The 20,427-nt window shown below is 38.6% G+C and overlaps 1 protein-coding gene across 3 annotated transcripts; it reads right to left on the bottom strand.

The window, feature by feature from the left end:
- Positions 1-289: 289 nt before the first annotated feature.
- si:ch211-235m3.5 (BICD family-like cargo adapter 1) lies at positions 290-19,562 on the bottom strand. 3 transcript variants are annotated; one of them, XM_058418051.1, is made up of 10 exons: positions 19,243-19,561; positions 15,340-15,555; positions 10,180-10,293; positions 9,716-9,862; positions 9,201-9,380; positions 5,857-6,006; positions 5,255-5,332; positions 3,815-3,918; positions 2,848-2,968; positions 290-1,625 (listed from the first exon to the last, which is right to left on the bottom strand). In XM_058418051.1, the coding sequence occupies exons 1-10, from the start codon at positions 19,459-19,461 to the stop codon at positions 1,428-1,430; spliced, it is 1,527 nt and encodes a 508-aa protein (XP_058274034.1). In that variant the 5' UTR covers positions 19,462-19,561; the 3' UTR covers positions 290-1,427. The 3 variants fall into 3 exon arrangements, with proteins under 3 accessions (XP_058274034.1, XP_058274035.1, XP_058274036.1); XM_058418052.1 differs by lacking the exon at positions 5,255-5,332 and having other exon boundaries at positions 19,243-19,562; XM_058418053.1 differs by lacking the exons at positions 15,340-15,555; positions 19,243-19,561 and adding an exon at positions 13,456-14,125.
- Between the last annotated feature and the right edge of the window lie 865 nt (positions 19,563-20,427).

Here is a 20,427-nt window from a genome sequence, read left to right as displayed (position 1 = left end):
CTTAGTTTCCCCTAGTTAACAATATCTTGGTTTAAAAATGAGGTTTTGTAGATTAACGACACTATTTGAAGCAAATATATATTTTGAGATGTATTTAAGAACTGAAAAGATTTTGTTAGCTTTTGTTGTCTTTATAAATTTGTGGTAAAGGAAAAAAAAAAGTCACTTACTGATTCTTTTAATTTGGTGAAATGCACTGGCACCAAACAAACAAACAAACAAACAAACAAACACACAAACAAACAAACCCTCCTCCCCAAAAAACCCCTCATTTTTCAAATTTTGAAAAAAATCTTTATTTTACAGTATAAGTCAAGAGTCCACATGAGTTATTATATACACTATAAACATGCATTCAGAACCATATTTATCAACACATACAATTTATTACTGATCAATAATAATAATAATATGCTAAACAATACTAAAACAGGTTTAAATGTAACTTTATAGGGCAGCTATATAGGCTTTTGATCCTTCAGCTCCTTAACACACGTGAGCCACATAGACACAGAAAAAAAGTAGGCTCTTCCTAGAGTGGGAATCTGTCCTAGGATGGATTATAAAGTATAAATCTCTTGTTACTCTTAAACACTTTTAAACAAAACACTTAAAGTACACGTGCTCCAGATTGCGAACAAATGAGACAGACATGCAGCACATTCATGTACACAGAGATGAGCAGCTGGATCTCAGGAGGTGACGTGGCACGAAGGCGAAATACTGAAGTCAACAAAGCCCTAAACATTCATATCCACCAGTGTTTTTTTTATTTTTATTTTTATAATACTGTCAACTCAATATGAGTTATGCTTCCATAATTAATAGAAAATATTTACAAAAACAGGGAATATTCAGGGAATTCGCTGTTGTACGTTTTACAGACTTTGATGCCGTATGAACACATTTCCATTTACTCACGCATGATGCAGTTCATTGCAATAGAAATGGGTTTCCTGGACAATCCTCTACAAAGGGTTACAATATCTCCTGTAGGAGCAGCCACTAAATTATAGATTTGTTCTGAAATAAATAACACATGCCTAAGCAGAAAATACAGTCTGTTTGATCCTCAAGTGAATTTTGTTTTCGTTTCACTCCAATGCCGCACAGACATCAGGGTCAGGGTGTGGTTTCAAACACGCATGCACTTCATCTCAGGTCAAAAATTAGAATGGTTTTTCAAGAGAAGAAGAATCGCAGAGATGAACTATTCCATTAATAGTGTTTTCTGACAGGATTCATACAGTGACCTTGTCAGTGCTCGCTTTCCTGCCCTCTTACCTGACAGCTAAAACCTATACAGCGTGAAGACACACATATTTGTTATTCAGACGCTGATACACTTCATACAGAAGCGTGCAGCTAGTGTGTGTGTGTGGGTGGATGGGTGTGTACACATTTCCTGTACTTTCTGTGAGCACAGTTTATTTAGCCACTTTGAGCCAGTTTTTCCAGGGTGAACGGTTGGGCACTGTGGTGGCTTCCGGTATGCAGGACACAGAGGACGATGCTTTCAGTGGTTTGCGGAAAAAAGAGAGACGACCTCCTCCTGACCTCTTCGACTGCATCTGCTGCTCTGTCTGGCTCTTCAGCTGCTGGTTAATGATCACCTGGATGTCGTCCTTTAAAAAGCAACACACACGCAATATTAATACAGTACAATACTGTGCAAATAATGAACCAAGTGTACATAAGAGAATAGAATATGTATGTACAGGGTTGGAGCAATGCCAACGCACCAACGCATGCTGATGCCAAAAAAAACCCCCACATAATCTTATACTGATAGCATTCTATCCCTAAAAGATCTGCAGCATCATCATGTTACTGATGGAGTCTATATATTTATGATAGCTGCCGAAGCTCATTGATGCACGTGGGGAGAGAAGGCTGGCCTGTGTGAGGCCCCACCTCGCAACTTAAAAGGATCTTCTGGGTGCCAGATACCACTAGCACACCTTCAGGGATCTAGTCTAGTCCATGCCTTGAAAGATCGAGGCTGTTTTGACAGCAAAAGGGGGACCGACACAGTTTTAGACAGGTGGTCATAATGTTATGGCTGATCGGTATATTTTGAGTGACGGAATATGAAATCACTTTTTATTTTAATGCAACAAGACCACATCGGTCTGGAAAATAAGACGTATTCCTTTTGGGGAAAAAATAAATAAAATAGCCTTTATTTATTCCCATATTTTTTGTTCAAAGCTACAGGGAGCCACTGCAGAGGGATGAAAGAGCTGCATGCGGCTCTGGAGCTGCGGGTGGCCGACCCCTGTACATGGGGAACGAAAGCTGGCACGTCTGGTCTGATCTCACTGAAGAAAATTTTGAATGATAATTTTACTGCTGGCTATGATAGAGAGGTAAACACACACTCAGCACAAGGACAGTGTGAATAATATTAGACATCAGGAGGTTTTACTTTTATATCTGGTTTTTTTTTTTGGTTATGTGGGTTGCATTGCACCAAGTTGGCCAGCAGGGGGAGACATGTGATCATTATGCATCAAAAACCTCCTGTTTGCTCCAACTGATCAATGTTTGAGAAAAAAATACAAACTCTCACTAGCTCCCGTTCACACCATTTCTCTCCGATCAGCTCTCGTCTAACAGGAAGCTTCACCTGGAGGCGAAGAAATCGACCCTGCCCTCTGCTCCGATCAAATCCATTCACAGCAGTGAATCTCTGTGACGTGTCCTTTAAAGTCTAGTGATTTTAAATGTCTTGCTCATTGTCTGACAGGAAGTATCACATTGCAGTGAAGAAACTGACCCTAACCTTTATCTCATACAGACTGTTTTTTTGTGTGTGTGAGAGAGAGGGTGTGAGAGTTTTCCCACCTGCCAGGCCTCCAGTTCCTGAGAAAGCTCCAGTTTACGCTGGATGGCCTCCAGCAGCTGGTTATTCAGATACATCATGTCGTTTCTGCACCGCACCAGTTCTGCCTCCACTGCTATTTTCCTGCATTAAGAAGGGAGTCAAAATGTCACTACACAATTCAGTACACAAGCTGCGTTTCCATTTCTGGAAATATAAAGTTAACTTCACCATATCAAAAATTACACAATCTATTAATATAGAGCGTTCGCCGTTTAGGTCTGATAAAACGACATTAATATAAACCTGTGATTTGCCTTGGAGCTGGAACTATTATCAACGGTGTTGACAGAAAATTCAGAAATTCTAAAAAAAAATCTGTCCAATTTAGACAGCGCTGATCTTTGAAAACTTGTTTTGAAAACTTTTTTCAGTAGGGCGGTGGTGGCTCAAGTGGTTGAGTCTCTTGGTAGGTGACCAGAGGCTTGGGGTTGAGGCCCCGACACCGCCAGGCTGCCACTGTTGGGCCCTTGAGCGGGGACCCTGACCCACCATGCCCCAGGGGCGCTGTATCATGGCTAACCCTGTGCTCTGACCCCAACCCCCAAGCATGGAATATGTGAAGAAAGAATTTCACTGTGCAGTAATGTATATGTGATGAATAAAGACAACATAAATAATAAAGTATTGTTTTGGTGATTTAACAAAATTTTCATTACACAAACCACATACAGGTTTGACCAATAGAGCATGACATATTTGCATACTTGACAATGACTGGTTCTTCTAAACTTCTAAATCATGATGTACAGTTTGTTGTGACTTTAAAGCTTATTTCCTAAAATATATTACACACTGAAGGAGACTTCTCAGACTGCTATTTAAAAAAAAAAAAAAGCATTTATAGCTGGTTTATAAAAACTGGGCTTTGTTCCTATTTTTTCTTGGCGAAACAGTTTTACACACCCCTTTATAGGCTCAATTACGTACTTTGAAATGGCGTCATCTCTGTCCTTAATAGCTCTTTGGATAATCTCTTTATTCCGCCTGCTGTCAGCGTTGAGTTCAGTGTTCTCTTTTAAGAGTTGTGTATTCTGACAGGGGAAGAAAGGGATAGACAGAGAGAGAGAGAGAGAGAGAGAGAGAGAGAACATGAGTTAAATGTGTTTATTGGACTGTGAGGTAAAGAAACCCATTAAATGTGCACTGAAAGTCTAATATATTAAAACTAGAATGTTTATACACTAAAATCACTCACAGTTATCAATATGTTTAATAAAAGCTGTCTGTAGACAACTGTGGTAAAATTATTTATATTTTCTCAGGTAAAATCTGAAGTACAGTAAACGTTTTCACTCAAGTCGACAAGTATGTACTGTACTCTTACTTTTACTACAGTAGTCACAAAAAGAAGTAGTCACCTTTTAGTTACTTCAAGAAATTAATGTCTTTTTCAAGATATGATGGAAATCATTAGCTATCTAACAGTTTTATCCTCTTTCTTTCGAATGTTAGCGACCGGGCTAACAACTCTGCTACGAACTAGCTTGCAAACTCTCTCCAACTAGCTGAATCCTAACAGCTAGCTAACATCGGAGAGCTGAGGAATAAGATAAGAGTAACTAAAAACAATTTGCTAATCTCACACACATCATCTGTAGCATGTTAATAACTAATGCTAATAGCTATCTAAGATGTCAGAGATTAGGAATGAGATAAGGCTAATGTTCTAATAACTCTAACAATTATATAATAATAACTGACAATTACAGCAGGCAGTTAGATAATAATAACTCTCTTTGGCTAGCTGAATCCTATTAGCTAGCTCACATTTGAGAGTATTAGGAATGAGGTAAGGGTAAATAACAGGAGCTTTAATCCTAAGCTTTCAAATGTTAGCTACCGTAATAAAACCTCTGACTGTGCAACTTTCGGAATGCTAAAAACTAGCTAACATTTAAGAGATTAGGAATTAGAGAAGAGTAAATAACAGTAGCTTTATTCCTCAGATCTCAAATGTTAGCTTGTACGATAAAACCTTTGACAATACAAACTAGCTTAATGTTAATACCTAGCTGCCATGGTACTGTATTAACTGCCTTGAGAAATACAGTGTGTTCCTAGCAAAAAGTTTACAGTAGTTTATGATTGTTAGCAATATAGATCGACTCATTTAAGGTGCCTGATGCTACAAAAAGTTACCTAATGATTTGGTGGAGTCTACAGGCTACTTCTGAAAATAGAACAGCCATTCATTGAGTCATTAAAGTTCTGACTTGCTCCAAAACTACTGAAGAGAAACACTCTTAAGAAGTCTTTGTCTCAACATTCGGCTCAGCTCATCAGTGCATTTTTGTAACTCGAGGACAAAAGCGAGGTCAGAAGCAGCCCTTGCCCCCCTGATAGCTCTAACACATGAGCCTTTGTCACCTGATCTAGCAGCTCCTGTATCCTGGCTGTATTCTCACACAGCGCTGTGTCTCCTCCTACAATGGGCCTCTTCAGCTCCTGAAGACGCAACGAAACACAGATATGGCACTTCAGTATCACCGGGCTGATATGAGCCAGGCTCTTTGTTACGGGCCATAGGGAAGCGTCTTATGTGAAGACTAATACTTGAGAACAAATGGTACAGATATGAATGGCCTCGTCTCCTTTGTTTTTTTCCCCCTCTTTGTTTCCTTTTTGTCAATGACAAAATAAACCAATATATGTGTGGCATATTTATATACATTATGTAGATTTTGTTGGGTTTTCCTACATGAGGGCATTAATATGAAATAAACAGTTTTGCTCATTTGTGAGATAATATGAATAAATGGCCACTGGACATAAGAAATAGCTGCAATGTGACGTGACGTGATGAGCAGATCAAGTTTGTAGAGAGTAATGAAGCCAGCAGGGGAAAAATAGGTCAGCTATTGTTTAGGGTATTGTTTCCATGCACGCGTGTGTGTGTGTGAGCAAGAGAGAGAGAGAAAAAAGTGTCTGTGGTGTGTGTGTGTGTGTTTCAGCCTGGCCACAGAGCTCACCTGCAGTGTCTCATTGTGCACAATCCTTTCTGCCACACTCTTAAGCTGTCCCAGCATGCCTTGCAGGCTATCTTCTTGATTGCATAGGGCCTCCGAACCATGGGAAACAGGATGCAGCATGTGTAAGATGGAGCTCACTTCCTGTATGACCTAAAGGTAAATTCAAGATTCAAGACTGTCTTTATTGTTTACTCATAGCACTTGGGTCATAAACATGTGCATCCTTTTATCTGAATGTTTCATATTAAGCTGACTAGATGATCTACAAAGCAACAGGGATTAATTACCATGACTGCTTTATGTTCACATTGCCCAGAGTACCTTGCAGTCACAGCATATCCCAATATGATTACTCAATGAAACAAGTACACCTACGTGTTAAAACTGAATTGCTTACATCTTGTCTGGCAAGTAAACAGGCAGAATAGGCAAATATTTCCACTATTTGGCACAATGGTTTGAGCTGTTGCCTTTTCTCAGTAGGAAAGTCTGCTGAAATTTCTAGGAAAAAGGTTTAGTCATTTTCTCAGTAGAGACTTAGAAAAGATGAGTCTCTTGTTATGGGTTACTTTAATTCATGCAAGTCTAACATTTCTAGGTCTTGCCAGAGTGTGATAGAAATGAAAGGACTTTCATTTTATGGCAATCCCCATATTGTAGCCTGAACGCAAACAATTTACTCTAGCAGAACACGATGTGGCCTGTCAGTCAGGTTCACCAACAGGCCATTTACCGCAATTAATGTTAAAATAACCATGATTACCTAGCATCATTACTGAGGAATTTCAGTAACTCATTGCCAGCATTTTTGTATTACAGAGTAGATTGTTCTGTCAACATGGTTATTACTGACACACTTAGAAACTATGACCTAGAAAAGTCACAACCCTTTACATAGTTTCTGACGATTCATGGCACCGCACAAAGAAATTTAAGCACAAAAATGAAAAACGTCTCCATAATAAGGGAAGGTTCTTATTTTTTCAATAATGATTTACTAGCAGTGAAAGCAAACTGCTATCAAGATGTACTCAAAAGGAACAGATAAACCAATAAAAAAAACTCATGGCCTCGGAAAGAAGCTCATTCCTACAAAGAAAATAAGATATTAAACCAACAGTGAGGTGAGATAATTAAATAAACTGAAATGACTGAATAGTTTCTGGTCATCCACCTTAACACTAATATCTATTCATCCATGCATCCATCCATCTATCTTTTGTACCACATATCCTACACAGAGTCATTGTGAACATAGCCCAGGGAACTTGGTGCACAAGGCAGGGGGTCAGCGGACACTGGACATAGTACACACACTACGGAAAATTTAGAAACGCAACCAGCCTACAACACACGACTGGGGGAGGAAACCAGAGTAAGCCTCCAAAGCATGACACAAGGCAGAGAAGTGAATCAAACCACCAACCCGCAGGTGCGAGGTAACCACGTGCCCCTTAAAACTAATATAAATACTGATAGTGTCTTTAGTTGTTTACTTTGACTAAGGTCTCTCAATCTATATTTGTCCAATGGGTGTCCTTATATGAGAACACAAACACTGTTTTCAATGTTGAATGTTTCACTACTTATCATAGACTTTGGGTTTTAGTTTATACTAAGAGTTATACTGTAACTCTTAACCTTATACTGTAACTCTTAAACTTTCTATCTCTGTTAAACATTTGGAAGATTCTATACTTGAGTCCATTTGTACCCTAAAATGTATCCTTATAAGATATATATAGATATAAGATATATTTTAACACTGAGAATCGTGTTACATATAGACACATCATGTTTATGATATAATACAACCTTGTAGCACATATCGTACACGGAACAGATGCTGTTGTTTATGTGACTGCATAAATGTAAGATTACAGTTTATTTTCATATCCTTCTGGGACTACTTGACTATTATCCCTGGCTTGGCAAGCTGACAAGAGCTTTACCGGTGCAGTCAGTTTGGTTTTTCCCCTCTATAACAGTCCATTTCACTTGCTTAACTTTTCACTCATTAGATATTCAGAATATGCAGCTGCTTAACCTGATTTTCTAGGTGACTTTATGCCTCTAAGGTTGTCAGTCAAGCCAATTAAACATGAGTAAGCTTAATAATGTATAGAAGAATACATAAACACAATAATCTAAAGACAAATGAGGTACGACTGCAAAAAATAAGAATAAGAATAAAAATTGTACAGTTCCCTAATGAATAAAATAAGACTACTGAGTCACGAATAAAAAGAATCTATAATATGATGTTTCTGAGCTCCTGTAAGTCACCCTGACAACTGTGTAATAGTCAACCTCGTATGCAATACATCAACTTCAGTTACATCAACCTTTACCAGTTACATCAATATGAGTTACATCATACCATTTTAACATCATACCAATACTTTTTTTTTTTTTTTTTAGATAAGACGCAGAATAAAATACACAGAAAACACACACTGTATTTAAAAACACCAGGACATCAGAAATGATTATAGTTTGCTGTCTACGCTACATTTTACTTATTTAGCTAGCTGCATTGATCAGCCTTGGAGAAGCAGAACCTTGGGGAACATCCTTACATTCGGTCCATGATCTATGGAATACTGCATGCTGTGAGATTACAACCCAGATCTTATAGATTAGCTAGCTAATATTATTTGCCAATCTAGCACAGTTCGAATGCATTTCCATATCAGCAGAATGAAAGTTCCAATCAAGAGAAACTCCTGTTATACTAAATTGTACAATCACTATTTTTGGCATACTCATGGTACATTATGTGGTTTATGTGTACTCATAGCCATGAACTTATTGTGGGGTGGAAGAAGAACACAGCATAATGTACAAAACAAAATGTCTTCATTTAACACCACTTTTAATTTAGATTTGTCGTAATTGGGCAAACTGGGATCCACCCTAATTCAATGTCTGCTTATAAAATAACAGAATGTACTGTTTAAACAACATGTGCATCTTGAAAATTCTCTAAAAGAAAGGCTGTTTGTAGTTGCGTCAAAAACGATGATGGCAATTTTGGTATTTTTGCTCAAGGAAATAAAGCTTAATTCTAAATACATCCCTTGCTGGATGCTTAAACATGCTAGTATGCTTGTAGGATACTTATACTTAAAGGAAATGGAAAATAAATCCAAGCAATAATTTTTTCAGCAGTACAGACAATCCTGTACTTAAACCACCCTGGTAAAGTTTGTCCTTTCCTGACTTTAGGATCGTCCCAGGCACAGCCTTCTAATATTCCAGTCATGAATTCTGCACTATATTTGCTCATCACTGGTGATATTGTTGTGCTGTGTTTTGGATTTTGTTTTTGCTGGACTGTTTACCTGCTCCTTGTCTTGGCTCCAGTTGAAGGCGTCTAGACTCCGCTCCATCTCTGAAAGCAGGGATGTGTTCCCATCGGCGGTCCTCTGGAGAGAAACTTCTTCCTGTAGTTCCTCTATCTGAGACTGGAGATCTTGTACTTTGCCTTTCCCAAGCTCCACTTCCTGACAGGCTTCTGCCAGCTGCACACACATTTAACAACACATATTAACCCTGATGTTCCATTTGCTCAATGGATGTTGATGTAAAATATCAATGCGATTGTTCAGTACAATTCCAAATGCTTATTGTATGTTACTATGATATTAGTATGCATAGTTTGTAAGGAAACAAAGACAAAAGCTATTTCACATGCTTGAAAATTCCTCTCATGGCACAAAAACTGAAAGCACCAGAAATGGATGTCAACAGTCACTCATGCATGACAAAAATTTAAAGCAAGCACAACTAGACAGTCAGGCTGGGAATAAAGGATAATGCTGACTGTGTATGTGTATATACATTTTTTCGTATGCACCTGTTGTGTTTGTCTGCTAATTTGTTGCTTCTGCATGGCCAGTTGTTCGTCTAGCAAGGACACAGTGTCTTTCAGACTGGCGTTCTCCTCGCGTACTGTCTTCAAATGTTGTTCCAGAGACTGCTCCCGCTCTGTCAGTCGTGCAACCTAGTCAAATACAACACACACACACACACACACATCCATGTATTCACAGAAACTAATTTTCACAGCACTGTGCTGTGAATCTACAGTGTAGCAACAACTAGCGCAACCTTTGTTTCATTATACAAGACAATCTGTCTTGGGGGAACTAGTTGTTCTAGATAAGAGTCAATAGCTAATAAATTCATAAAATAATTTGTGAATAGATGCTGGAGTGGAGCTAAGGAATACATCAGTTCTGTTCAAACAGCTAAAGCAGGTTGATAAGGTGCATGGAGCTAAGAGTCTGCTGTGTGTATATATAAGGCTGAATATCTCACTTCATCTTTAAGGGCATTGATCAGTTCTTCATCTTGTAGTCTTGAGTGGCCTCTGTCTCCCAGCTTCTTCAGGCTCTGCAGCTCAGCCGTGACGGCCAGTTTCTCCTCCATAGCCTACACACACACAGACAAGCAATGTCTATAATAGAAGTTTCTGTGTGCACAATATAACTCTCTGGCTGAGTGAAGGTGCAAAATGTCAGTTTTTGCTAATCAGTGATTTGGTATAAGTCAAAATGGAAAATATGTCAGTAGGCTAGATAAACCAAACACCAGCCAGTGTTACGTTGTGTACAGTGTTATTGTGAATAACAGTCCTAAGATGAGAGAAAAGTCTTTACTCAGGTACAGTACTTAATTACGTCACGTGAGATCGATGTGATTTTGAGACTTTTTGAAAAGTGCAAATCTTTGGGTTTCCTTCATTGTATAAATTTCCTCCCTGCTGCCTTTGGGGTTGCTCATATGGATGTAAATACATGTCCTCATTTCTGTCTGTTATAAAACGATACACAAATAAAACTGAAATGAATAAACAGTATTTTTCAGCAGACTTTGATTGCAAGGATCAAAGGTGAGCAAGTGACTTTTAGGACACTTCATTTTTTTGCGAAGCCAGGTTTTTGGAGGTTCTGTAAGCATAAACCATTTATGACTTATGTTCAAGACAAGTGGTAGGCTCAATACAATGCTACCATCATCATGCTTCACTCTGGGTAGGGTGGGGTGGGCAGCTGGGGGGTTGTTCTCAGTATTATGACCAGTGTTAACTCATATCTGAACAAGACCCTTTCAGAACATCTAAGCTATAAGTTATGCTTTTGTATTTAAGCACTATCTGACCCCTAGGGTACATTTTTGCCCAATTTGAAACCAGAGTTTAATTTTTCTTTCTTTCCCTAGAAGGCGGAATCTGCTACACGATGCAACCACCACCATGCTTCACTGTGGTGATTGTGTGCACAGGCTGATTAGCAGCTTCTCATTCATTCATTCAATTCATAAATACTCGCCTTTCAGAACTGTTTTAAACGGAAAATGTGAATTTAGTTCACAGTTGTGAAAACTGTGAATGTAAACAGTCATACTGTTACAATTACAATTTAAACACACAAGACTTACGTTTTTAAAAAAAGCTATAAATCTCAAATTAAAAGCAAAGAAGTTGAATATTCATGATAATACATACAGTTATCCAGTGACGGCTCCAACGGTTCCCTTGTTAATTCCAATAAAGACAACCTAATTGACTACGGGCCCCGTTATTATTATAATTTTTTTTTGTAAAACAATCTTAATTGATGTTTTCTGCCACAAGTAATGTGCCTCGGTGACCAAACAGTGAAAGGGAGTTATGTGTGCTTGTCAACACCAAAACAAAAGGGTGGCCTGATCCTGATTCAGCGCTCTGTGCCCCCTCACGTCAGCTCCCATCACACACGCTCCAGAGAGGATCAAAGGCGAGCTCGGCAGATGGAGTGTGGCATCTTGGTCTTGGCAGTGGCACATCATCATGCCACATTAGGCACCGTTTGGGGGTGGGGTGGGGGGCGGTTGGAGTGTGTGGGATAGTTTTCAGTCAAACTCAACGGTAATAAAATTCACAATTAAAGCAAGTGGTAGAAACATTTAAAAGTGATATGCTTCAGTCAACTTTCATTGTAGACAACACAACATGATGGTCTAATAATGTGAGGTTGTTGGTTCACTGTTTTGTATTACCCCAAGGGGGGGGTTAAAAAAAAAAAAACACCAGAGGATGAGACAACCCAAGGGAGATTTTTTTTTTCTCCCTAAGGGGCGGAGCTTGGTTTAAGGGTGTGTTTCAATCCAAACTAGAAGCAAAATCCCCCCTCATTTTGGGCACACTGTTTAAACATCCTGTAGGGATTTTCAGCAGAAACTTGGAACACCTAAAATATCATTATCTCAATAGTAAAATAAACAAAATGCATAATGAAGCACAGATTACGGATGAATCAGAGACAGGGGGAATTGAACAGAGACTGAAAGTAAAATAATTCAATTTAATCAAGCACTAAAACAACACACAATTTTCCACCTGCCACCCTGTCGTTCTCAAAACAAACCAAGTGAATTATGAATTCCTTAATATATGGAAATGCAAATTATTGTTCATGTTTATCAGACAAATTAAGCCAAGGACATAAAGGATTTATCATAAGAATTTATATCCAGTATCGTTTTACTAAAAAAAGGTCCTCAAAAGTGTTAACCCTAATGCTTATATACAATGGATACTGAGTCGCAGAATTATCTCTGAGCTCCTTCTTTACAACTGACCGAAAAAACTTGCTGTAAAAAGATGAGTTAAGACAAACCAGTCATGTCCAGTTTGTTTCTTCATATAATATTTATCTCCTTACGTCAGAAACGGCACAACAGTGAATAATTTACTAACACAATCTCATTTGCTCTGTTTGATTTCAGTCGAGGGATTTGTCCGATCACGACCAACAATCCCTGTCTTAAAATTCTGAAAACATTAAACATGCTCGAGGTTTTTTGTGCAGGGAGGAAATGTGACTTATTAAATGTGTTTTGTGTCATTTTTAAAGCTTTACCGTTTTCCTACACAATAAAACCAGCACGTTTGATGTTGCTTGACTTTCATCTGGCGCTTTATGGAATCCATTTTCGTCACCTGACGTTTGTTTTACAGCGACAGCTTTTACATGAAATGTCAACACTGCAAAAGCCGGGACTGTCACGAGTGGGAAATTATAAAGAGGTGATTTGTAAGAATTTCTTTCTTTTTTCTCTTGCTCACCTCTTTTGTTTGTTTAATTGGACATGCAAATAAATCAGCCGTGATGCTGGACCCGCTATGTTGTGTATATATTGACACAGTCTGACTGTAACAGCATATATTTCCTTTTCACTGGAAATCAAACAACAGCTTGACAACGGTATAACGGTGCTACTGAGGTGTTACCATGTGAGAATGTCAGGATGTTTATGGGCTGAAAGGCCAACCTATGCACACACACATACACACACACACACACACACACACAGAGACAGCTTCTGGGTGTCTGCACTAGCTGGTACGGAGAGATTCCTGGCATGGGTTTCTTGTTTTCAGTGACCCTGTAACACCTGCTGTCTCCTACACTTTCTGACTCCCTATCCTCCTTCACATTTCTGCCCTAGATAAGCAGTAGCCAAATTACTAAGATTGAGTAACCTGAGGACAACTTTCTCTCTCCCTCTCTAACTCTTACACATAAGACACTGAGAAGATCCCAAACTTACCTTCTCAGGCACCTTGGAAATCATCGATCCACTATTCACAACATCCGGTAAAGGCATACCCTCTCTCCAGCTGCTCAATTTGGTTATAGTGTAGTCATATTTCGGGCTGCTCTCTAATTGTTCATTTACTTGGCTCCAAATCTGCGACTCATCCATGGTGAAGACAGAAAGCGAATGAGCCATTTCCTCCTCCCTCGAGAGATGGAACGTTTCTTGTAAACGTGCTAGTTTCCTTGAACTTTGATTTCTGGCAAGAGCCTGCTGTGCATTCTGAGTTAGGAATTACACCAGGAAACATGTGTGAATGTGTGCCAGTACAACAAAGCACCGCTGCAGGCAGTGGAAAAAAACAACAATAATAAAACCAAAAACCAAAGCCCTGGTTTGTTTTATCATCCCTGTAGCTGTTCTGATTACTCGAATAAAACAGATAAGACGTCCTCGTGAGCTCGAGCAAGGAGTTTTTCGAACACCAGTGATATGTGCTGATGTATTTTGTCAGCTCTAACCTTGACAGGACATTTTGGAGATTAGATTAGAATTGAGGAGCACAGAGTTAACGTTTCTCTTTTTGAATCACCTTGAATTTCCAATGATCAAATTGTTATTTGATATTCACTGTCATTATAATGTGTTTTTTCACTTGCTCCGCATACTTCGCTAATGATCCTGTACTCAGGAAGGAAGCAGGAAGAAGAGGAGCAGTGCTGCTGACAGTAAACACACAAGGCAATGTTTTCTCTCTCCTGTAGTACAGATTTTTATTCCACATATATCTCCTTTGATATCCTTCTTTAAAGCCCCAAACTTATGTCTAATTCTTATTATATATAAATATAAAGGATATTTCCTTTTGTTGCCTTTCGTTTGTCTGATGTGGCAAAAAGTAATTCAATAGTTTCAGTAGTGAGTAATGCCACTCCTTATCTATTATGTGCTACATTTTTTTAGTGCTGGGAGTGACGCTGAGAATGCCATGGGTCTGTGTGTCCTCAGGGTAAAATAATGAGATAGTGGCATTCTGTCATTCCTGTTTTTAGCGATGTGATTACATGAACAATTGGGGCAGATGGTTTTGAGTCAGCATGCTTAAAACATTCCGAAATACATGCTATACATGTTCCTTCAGCTGATATTTCGAACAGAAGACTTAGAGAAGAGATGAATCACTCTGTGGAACAGCATTCTGCCTTTTCTTTAAAAGTCTTTCTGAGCAGAAATCCTGACTGGTGTTCAGTCATAATGTTAATTCCCACATGGTCACTAAATGATGATGATGATAATGATGATGAATATTAAGAATTGTTGACATTCACTCTTGGCAATTGTTTAAAAACAAATATTATATTTTTAGCAAGGAACATCCTGCCATTGTTTGTATTGCTTAATCCACACATGGACACATGGAACATGTGGGGGACACCCTAGACAGGGTGCTAGGCCACTGCAGTGGACAATCACGCAGTCATTTACACACTACAGACAAAATAAAGACAAATGGGAATTACTCTACAACATGTAACTTTGGACTGGGGGAGGAAACCAGTGTGCCCAGAGGAAACCTGAAAGCGTGGGAAGAACACACAGGGCACATGTGGGAATGAAAACCCTAGCCCTGAAGGTGTGAGGCAAATGTGCTAGTCACTAAGTCAACGTACCCCCTCTTAGTGATGTCAGTGTTTATTGTTTCAATTGGACTCTGAAATGTGTATCATGACATGATTGTTAATTGTCCCTTGGATATAACATTATCACATTAATCCCATTCATAGTGGACAGTAAATAAAAACTGATCTAAATAGGAAGAAAACAGCAACTCGTCAGGTCCAAACTTAGAAGACAGAGCGAATACATTTCAATCTATTAAAGAGAAGTCAAGCTCACCGCCTGGAGCTGCTCCTGAAGCTGGTGACTGAACTGGTTGTGTTGCTCTTCACTCCGACTCTTCTCTCTCTCTGCCTCGCTCAGTTGCCGTGTCAACCGCTCAGCCTGAGCGCTCAGCACCCGGACGTCCCGCTCCAGCTCGCCCACCTGACTCTCCCACTGAGCCTGGCATCCCTGTAGCTTCAGCCTCAGATCATATCTGTCCTGCTCCAGCTCCTGTGGAAGTGGGATGGGATTAAGTGAGACGGGATTAATCACACACATTTACACCCTCCTGCTCTTTTCCAGTAAATGACTTACTAAATCCAGGAACAAATTTTGCAGCCATGGAATTATAAACTGTATTTTAAACGGAATTAATTAATCAGATATCCTTAATATTAATAAACTTATATTAGGCTAATCATTAAAGGACAGGGTTATAAACACAAGAGTGAGGGTGGGCTGTTATAGAAAAATAATGAACAATGTTCTAGTGTAGTGCCTTCTTCATATATATTTTATTTTTTATATATTTTTCTAGTATTTCTATTTCAAATTTTTTCTATTAACTATTTTATTTTATTTTTCTTTTAATTTCATTCTGTTTTTACTCTCTGTTTATGGTGTGTTGTATGTTTGACGAATAAAATTTTAATCTGAATATATTTACACGTTCATAGCTCCTGTTATGGTTCATATTATAACAATCGCTTTTCCTCTTTCTTTCAAGACAATAAGACAAAATCAGACGGTAAAAAAACAAAGCTTGTCATATTACTAGGAAACTGGAAAGTATAAACATCTCTGTCATGAAAACCTTTCTGTATCAGGAAACATTAAAGCTACAGCTTTTTCCTCTGACTGCTCCAAAGCTGTGGCACTGGAGACTCCTTATTCAATACCAACTGACCAATCAGATTTGAGAATTCACTGCACAGTATAATAATATGGAGTAACTTTATAGACATTTTTCACTTCTACTACTACTACTACTAATAATAATAAGGACACTCAGTGGACAAGCACCCAGACTCAAATTCACAGACATGCTACAACTGTTGCCTAAGCAATCACAGGAACACAGAGTCATAACTTTAGTGAAAGTGTTTCAAGAGTGATTTGTGGAATTACTTATTTGTCTGTTTTGACCCCAGGCATTGGTAAAATTCTCTGACTGTAAGAGGAATGGGCAGCAAGGTTGCACTGCTGCTGCAGCTTCAGCTATCTTTGGTGTTGACTGTTGACAGGTATCAGGAGGATGTGGAGGGCTAGCAAAAATGGCACTTAGATAGAAGCATTTCGGGCTTGTTTTTGAAACCTTTGACCGGTAAGTGGCACTATCACAAAATCTGTTGCATGGCCTCAGGTCATGGTTCTGAAGAGGACTACCATGTTTTGTGTCACTGTCAAAGCTGCTGCTGAAATACAGCCTTACTTCTTGTTCAGAGGCTTCGCTTTCAGGATTTTTTTGATTGCTTTTTTGATGACATTGCCAAATTCAGTAAAGGTTGGAAAATATTTGTAATAATAAAAACAGTTTTTGGCAAAATCCAAGATGGCGGAAAATCTAGTAAGGAGTTTGAGATATGGAAATACAGATAATGAATAAAATGAATCTAATTTCTTTGAATGCAGTTAAAGCTACATTGCAAGCTTCATGGTACAATAAGAATAAGTAGACAGGGTGGGGTCTGTTGTGGGAAGGGGGTTGTTATTTTTTCCTCTGCAACTGCAATTCACAGGCTTCAGAGCTCTATATAAACAGACAAACATAGACACAACATTTACGGAGATAGAAATCGGAAACAAAGGCGGCGTGATAGCGACTACAATCACTTTTCACTTCATATCGAAAGACCGGTCATTTTTAACAAGTTATTAATCTCAGACAAAGCTTCTGAATTGTAAATGAAACAGGACTAAGCATTCATTCATTCCTTTATTTATTCTCAGTAACCTCTTGCTCCTGGACAGGATTTGGAGTCTATATGCTCAGGAACACTATATGCTAGATGGGAATACATGGTGGTCAGTTCAAGCCAGAGCATCACACATGCACTTTAACACATGCATTCAACATAGGGGTGATTTAGAGTAGACAATTCACCTACATGCTTGTTTTTGGAAGGCGAAGGGGGAAACCGGAGGAAACCCGAACACTAACCACATGAGCTGTGAGACAGCAATGCTATGAACTTTATGCCAACATTTCCAACACTGCCAATCAGCAAAAAAATATATTTATTAGATTGCTCTTGGTATTCTTGTTTTCTTACACCAAGAATGAAATATATATAGAAAAAGTAGAGAAATCAAGCATGTATCCCAAACCAGTGCTACAGCAAGAGGATGGAGATAGATGAAACTATTCTAATCTCCATACTAGAAGTGAGAGAGAGAGAGAGAGAGAGAGAGATACTGAAATGTAATCAAATTGACATAAATGTAAAAAAGAGACACTCTGGGTTAATGTGACACTCATTACCAAGTAGAATGAAATATTTACAGCTAGCAAATAGATATGAAAAGGACTTTTGAGTACATGTAATTCTTCCAGGTTGCTAAACAACTGAACGTCAGCTGCTTTAATTGCTAACCACCCAACCGAACACAAGGGACTTCTTGACATAGTGGAGGACCTACGTAAAGAGAGCAGTGAAAAACAGGACTGTATAATGGCAAAGGAAGCAGTGGAAATGTTTTACTGGGAAATCCTTCCCTTAAAAAAAAAAAAAAGAAGACATTTGGCATTGGTCATGCTTATTAAAGCACATGATTACAGGACTGAATGGATTGTTCTTTAAGCATGACATTAACACTCTGACTGGTTACGCAGGACAAATTCAGATTTATTCATGTGAACGTAACGTCCTAAGGTTTCGTAATCGTCCCCTTGAGCTCATCAGCTGTTGCCTAGAAGCACATGATCTTTCAAGCACAGCGACTACATGAGGTCAAAGGTTTCAGTCAAGATGTACGGCTCTTAACTTTTCTTTTACTGCCCATGCAGACAGAGTGGATTCGGACTGGTGATCTGTTGCTCTCACAGCCGTATACTCAGAAGGCTATTAAGATTAAGACATTGGTATCAGATTTAAAGGCAGACCTGGAACCTGGTACATAGTTAAGGATTTACAACATAATTTGCTTGCAATGATTTGGTTATATATTGATAGGTTGTGTGTTGCTGGATAGAGAAATTAAAATAAAGTAAAAAGAAAAATCTCGGAAAATATCTAATAACGTCTGAGTGTAACTTATTTTCATTAAAAAAAAGTCCAAATTCTTCTTTCAAGCCAAACTACTTCCCTGGACATTTATATAGCTTTTGTGTTTATTTCAATCACCATTGTATTTATGTATTTGCTGTCTCACTTTCCAATTTCATTTTTTTCCCATTAAAGTGGTGCACTATATTATTACACAAGGTCATAGTGGGCAAATGAGGGGGAAAAAAAGGTACAAAGAAGCATTTCAAGCTGCAAATGCTGTAATAATAATAATCCACAGTAATAATCCACTTGCCACCTATTATGAAGTTATCCAATAGTTAAATGGTTAGTTTTTTTAGGTTGCATTTTGCAGAAATAAAAAAAGATCTGCATATAATGATGCACTTGTTTCTCTATTAAAAAATGAATGTTACTACCTGTTACTACTACTAATATATATATATATATTTCACTTCTTTGCATGTAGTTGCACCTGGTGCAAAAGTTCACAGACTCACAGTTTCTCCAAAACATGAACAGGAAAAAAGTCACATCATTAAAGGAAGAGGTGAAGCTAAAGGAAACTAAAACCCGTGCTCATTTTCCCCTCCTGAAATTTCTGACGATCTGAACTGTGACAAGTGGAAACTCTGACAAGTGCCATAATCGCGTGCCGACACTATTCACACGCCATTGTATCTGATCTTACCTCTATCTTCTCCGTGTACTGTTCCTGCAGTTTGGTCTTCTCCTCCTTCAGCTGCCGGTTCTCGGACAGGAGCGCGTTCCCGAGCTGAGCCGCGAGCACGAGCTCTTCCTCCTTCCGGCGCAGCGCAGCGCGCACCTCGCCTCCGTCTCCATACGGGTAGAAATCCTCCTCTAAGTCCATTCTGTGCGCCCGAAAACAAAGCTCCTCGAGCCGACTCATAGCTGAGATGTAACGCTTCAGGAGTTCAGTGTGGAGGTTCTCTGTTGTTAGTCTGGGAGCGAATGAAGCAGAGAGGTAGAAGGATGGAGAGGAAAGTCCTAACCTCCAACGGTGAGAGGAAAAAAAAAGAGGGGCAGGACCTGTCACATACAGGTGGTGGTGTGTGTTACATTCAACCTCACCCAGTGCCACAATCAATCATTCATACACTGATGGGGTACAGAAGTTAAAATCTGGATTTTTTTTTTTTTTTTTTACAATTAAAAGTAGAATTTTTAAAATTCTAAGAGAAAAAAAAATATGTGCACCATCCTATCTAGTCATGTTGCACAAATTTTTTTTTAGCCCACTATTTAAATGCAAACAGATCTGTGATATTGACCATGTTATCTCCTTTGCACAAAAGGTCAGATTTTCCAGGGGTTTTATCCCGTCCACTGATGATACACTGATAAATCTCGTCTAACACGAATCATCAGGTTGTACACAAATGTATGGAGTCTATTAAAGTATTAAAGCGTCAGTAAAGAAAAAAAGGGGTGATACTGAAATTCATGTAAATATGTATATTTTTTTAATTCTAATTTTCCCTAATGTTGTTGCTGATAATATAATTTGTAATGAAAACATTTGTGTTGAAGACTTTTGGACCCAACTCTATGTTTAAACAAACAATTAATAATAATAATAATAATAATAATAATAATAATAATAATAATAAGAAGAAGAAGAAGAAGAAGAAGAAAACTAAATAGATTGGCATTATATTTGTTTCATAGTAAAATCATACAGCCTATTCACCTACATGATGAATCTTTTCGACGTTGGGAGGAAACCAGTGAACCCTCAGGAAATCCATACAAATACAATGAGAACACAAATGCAGTTAAAACTCCACACAGTCGATGCCCGAATTCGAGATTGAACTGGGCACCCAGCCAGCTAGAACAAAAGCTACAAATAAAA

The sequence above is a fragment of the Hemibagrus wyckioides genome, linkage group LG20 (assembly GCF_019097595.1).
Source record: "Hemibagrus wyckioides isolate EC202008001 linkage group LG20, SWU_Hwy_1.0, whole genome shotgun sequence".
Taxonomy (NCBI): domain Eukaryota; kingdom Metazoa; phylum Chordata; class Actinopteri; order Siluriformes; family Bagridae; genus Hemibagrus; species Hemibagrus wyckioides.
The sequence above is the reverse complement of the archived record's forward strand: the minus strand, read 5'-3'. Positions and strand labels throughout refer to the sequence as shown.